This window comes from Felis catus, chromosome B3, assembly GCF_018350175.1.
Source record: "Felis catus isolate Fca126 chromosome B3, F.catus_Fca126_mat1.0, whole genome shotgun sequence".
Lineage (NCBI taxonomy): Eukaryota > Metazoa > Chordata > Mammalia > Carnivora > Felidae > Felis > Felis catus.
Window position 1 is genome coordinate 147,835,174 of NC_058373.1, and position 3,896 is coordinate 147,839,069.

General features: G+C 46.5%; 1 protein-coding gene across 1 annotated transcript; it reads right to left on the bottom strand.

The window, feature by feature from the left end:
- Positions 1–277: 277 nt before the first annotated feature.
- LOC123386297 (disintegrin and metalloproteinase domain-containing protein 21-like) lies at positions 278–2,706 on the bottom strand. The gene is given in 4 exon segments (XM_045060719.1): positions 278–1,417; positions 1,420–1,547; positions 1,549–2,209; positions 2,212–2,706. Coding segments are annotated over 4 exon segments (2,205 nt in total). The 5' UTR covers positions 2,681–2,706; the 3' UTR covers positions 278–470.
- Between the last annotated feature and the right edge of the window lie 1,190 nt (positions 2,707–3,896).

Genomic DNA, 3,896 nt, shown 5'->3' on the forward strand with positions numbered 1-3,896 from the left:
GTGGTTGGTAGCCCTCCATCACCCTGAACCCATATTGGGACCAGGAAATGAGAGGTCACCTGAAGAATGAGACAAAGCTCAGTGTGCAAGAGCACAGTTTTGGGGAAAATTCATGAATTTGTCCCTAAAGGAGCTTGTGGCAACTTCTCTTATTTCTGGAACCAGAAACCTCAGCCCAAGACACAGCTGCTGACTCAGGTCTTCTGCACAGAGTCTTAGGCACCGTTTGGGCTCTTACAGGCTTACCAAAATACATAGAGGCCACAAGCATGCAGTTTTCAAGTTTTATTTCAGAGTTCTGCTCAGTGACACATCAGAGACCTGGTGTCAGGTCCATGATGTGCCTGTGGACCCCTGTGTCTCCTGCAGACCCCTGGAAACGTGGATGTTAGCTGTACCGCCTGATTACTGTATTTTCACAGATGAGCCATGTGGATTGTCTATAGTTGTTTAGGGGTCTGGAGGCTGAATTATGCATTGTCTTGATCAACAGTCTCTTCCGTAACTTTCTGTCTGTTGATAGTTCTGACATTTCCGGCAACACCAAAGAGGAATGCAGCAATTAAGGCATAGATTCTAGCAAAGATCACTCTGAGATATACCACGGATTCACGACTTTGGCTGACTGACCGCATTCTTCTCGGAGGGCGTCCACTGTCTGTGCTCCCACCAGTGCCTCTTTCAGTGCACCGTGGAGGATCCCAGCCTACGTGGCAATGGCAGTTCCTGTTATTGTTGCATATCCCTCTGTGACTGCATTTCTCTGGGATACAGTCATAGTTCAGCTGAGCCACACTGCCATTGCAGTAGGTATCCTGACAGAACTTTCCAGGAGCACAGGGGGTACTGGTTCTCACATGACCAATATCGGTTGTTCCTGTGCTACGATGCGAATCCAGCCCAAAACACCAGAATCCTGAGATCTCAGACTGATGAAATCCAACATGCTCTTGCAGCTGAGGGAGATGGGTGACGTTACTACACTGCAGCCTTCCACACTGCATGTCTGTGGGGGAACAGGGTTTAGATTTGAATACCCCTGGGTCTCTTCTGCAGTGTCCATATCGGCTGCCTTTTTGATTTATGGTATAGCAGACATTTTCACCCTTCACAGCATTTCTGCCAAAGATTTCTTGGCAGTGCATAGTGCGGTCAGTGCAGTTTCCATGATAGCAGTAGCCCTCTTCAGTGCACGGGGTTCCATCTTGCATATAGAAGTCATCAGGGCACTCCACAGACACCCCACAGAAGTATTCTGGAAGATCACATATATTTTGGATTGGCCTGCAGAGTGTCCCAGCATCGGAATAGGTGCAGTTTGTACAGCATCTGCCCGTATTTCATTTGCTGCCAGGGGTTAGAATACAATCACTCGTACAACAGGGATTGTTGTAGCACTGCTTGAAGGAGCCACAGTACACTGTTCACCTGGCTCCACTACATAGTTTCCACAACGATCGTGAGTCAGGCTTTTATTGAAATAGGAAAGTCCTGAGTCAAATATGCACTCACAAAAATTATTCACCACTACATGCTGCATATGAATGGTTACTGAAAGAATCTGTTATAATAGGGTATTGATTCATAATGCAGGTAGACCTCCTCTGGCATGCACAAAACTTATTGTCATAAAAAATACCAATAGATTTTGCAATTTTTTGGGCTACTAACACAGACAACAATAAAAAATGTCTGCCTAGAGAAGCAAGCGAGATGATGGATTTTGGTCCACATACCGCATATGTGGCTGGCTGAAACTGAAGTTCATGTGGTGCATCTTTGTTCATAAGTAAAGCTGTATGTGGTTTAAAAGCAACAAAGTGTCTTTGAAAGTAGATATGAATCGGACTCCCTGGCACCTGAAAATTGTTCAAGACAACTGGATCTTCCAGATTATAAATGACCATGGAGGAAATATAGTGCCTTACATCAATACCTTGAAGCATTGAGTCAGTCAAACTAACAAGCCTCATGAGGAATCGGGCACATTTTGACACGTTGTTGAACACACTATACATTGTTTTGGAACCGAGAACAAGTCCTTTCAAAATTCCATGATGGGATGAATACAACTTACTAGAGATCCTGGGGGCTGCACTGATATTTGCTTGAGAGAACAGGGGTCTCCTATCACCCTTATATCCCAGGTTATAAGTAGGTCCCGTTGCATTGGTGTCTGCCACTATCTGAGAAACGTGTTCAAATGTTGGGAATCGCTGAGGGGTCTGATTTCATAGGCAAGGTCATCCAACTTCATGATACCTTCAAGGCCCCCATAGCACGTGTCCATGGTGACCATGGAAAGAGGAATCTCCTCCAGGTAGCCGAAGTAGTAACAGTCTGGAGGGATGAAGGGGTAGTCCATCTGCAAGGCTCCCTGATCATCCTGAGTCATCATCAGCAAATGTCTTGACCAAAAGAGTTTCTTGTGCCTCATGTGGATAACATGGCTCTTGCCCCCAAAATGCAGACTGTAGGACAGCCATCCAGGCATCTGAACGCCCTTGCCGTGGTGCAACTCCTTCTTGGGAATTACCACCTCAGAAGAGATGTAGCGCCATGAGGGACGACCTTGAGAACCTTGGACAGGAGCCAGCAATGCCCAGAGCGCAAACAGCAAGAGGGGTGCCCTCAGGGTGACCTGGCCCTCTGCCAGCCTCATGCCCCTGCTCAGGGACATCTGCCAGTGAAAATGGATAAATGGAGGATCCTCAGCAAAGCCAGGTCTAGACCATCAGACAGAACAGAGGGCTATACCGGGTGGCCAGCACCCTACACCTCGGGGCCACCTGTGGGGTTAGGTAACAGTCACAGGGTGTGGCATTGGGTGACCCTGCTCATCATTTCACCTGGGGTGAATGTGGAGAGTCAGGTGGGCCATGGTCAACAGTGCTCACATGGACATGGGTAGGGAATTGGACCGAGAAACACGGCTCTATTCAACACATTCCATCTTTTCTCCTTCTCCTTGGATACGGGATATGCAATTATAACACACTGAACTTCTCTACCAATTCCACGTCCTGTGGTACTGCTAGGTCACTTTCTCCGGATGATTGCTTTTCCTCATTATGGAAACCAATGCTTCCTACTTCCATGCGATATGGAGGTAGACTGTCAAGTTTACTTTTGTACGTATTGAAAAACATCGCTTTGTAATTTTACATGTCTTATTCTGGTTGGCTATTAGTTTGCAAGCCATTTGATCCTTTTGGTTGTTGCTTTGCAGCTTCCTCTGAGTTTACTGAGGAGACATTTCCCAGTATTCTGTGTCATGATTGGTGAAGTACAAGGTTGTATTTTAGTTTTTTCTTATGCCATCTGGTGAGAACAGAAAGTACTGCTGAACATGTGTGAGCCCCAGGGGATTTCCCCTCTAATCCCTTATTGTGGTTCTTTCCTGGCATCTGGCAGTCTTCTGCCATGCCTGTGAGTTTCTCTCCTCAGGGGGAGATAGATGCAGGGGACTTGAGGTTACGTTGGCAGCTTGCACCATGGAGGCTGCACATGATCGAAAATGGTATCGACCATGGAACTCCCTTGTTTAAGTACCGTCTAGTCCTTTAAAATCCCCTGGGTTGGGCAGAAGCCCTCAGAGTTGGCTTTTGGAGAAGAGTCTGCCTTTTCTCTGGGTGGCTGGCCTCCTAAATAAAGCTCAACTTCTTTTCCCACCAAAACTAAAACTTTGAACATTGACCTTTCCAGAAATACTCAGCTGAATTTGGGATTTGATAACAATACAATGGAGAGTGGAATGGCAGTTGTCAGGGGCTGGCAGGGTGGGGCAATGAGGGGTAAATCTCAAGGGCTATGATTTTCTGTTATGCAAGATGATTAAGTTCTAGAGGGGTCTCCACAACATTACCCCTGTATTTAACAGTACTGTACTGTATGGT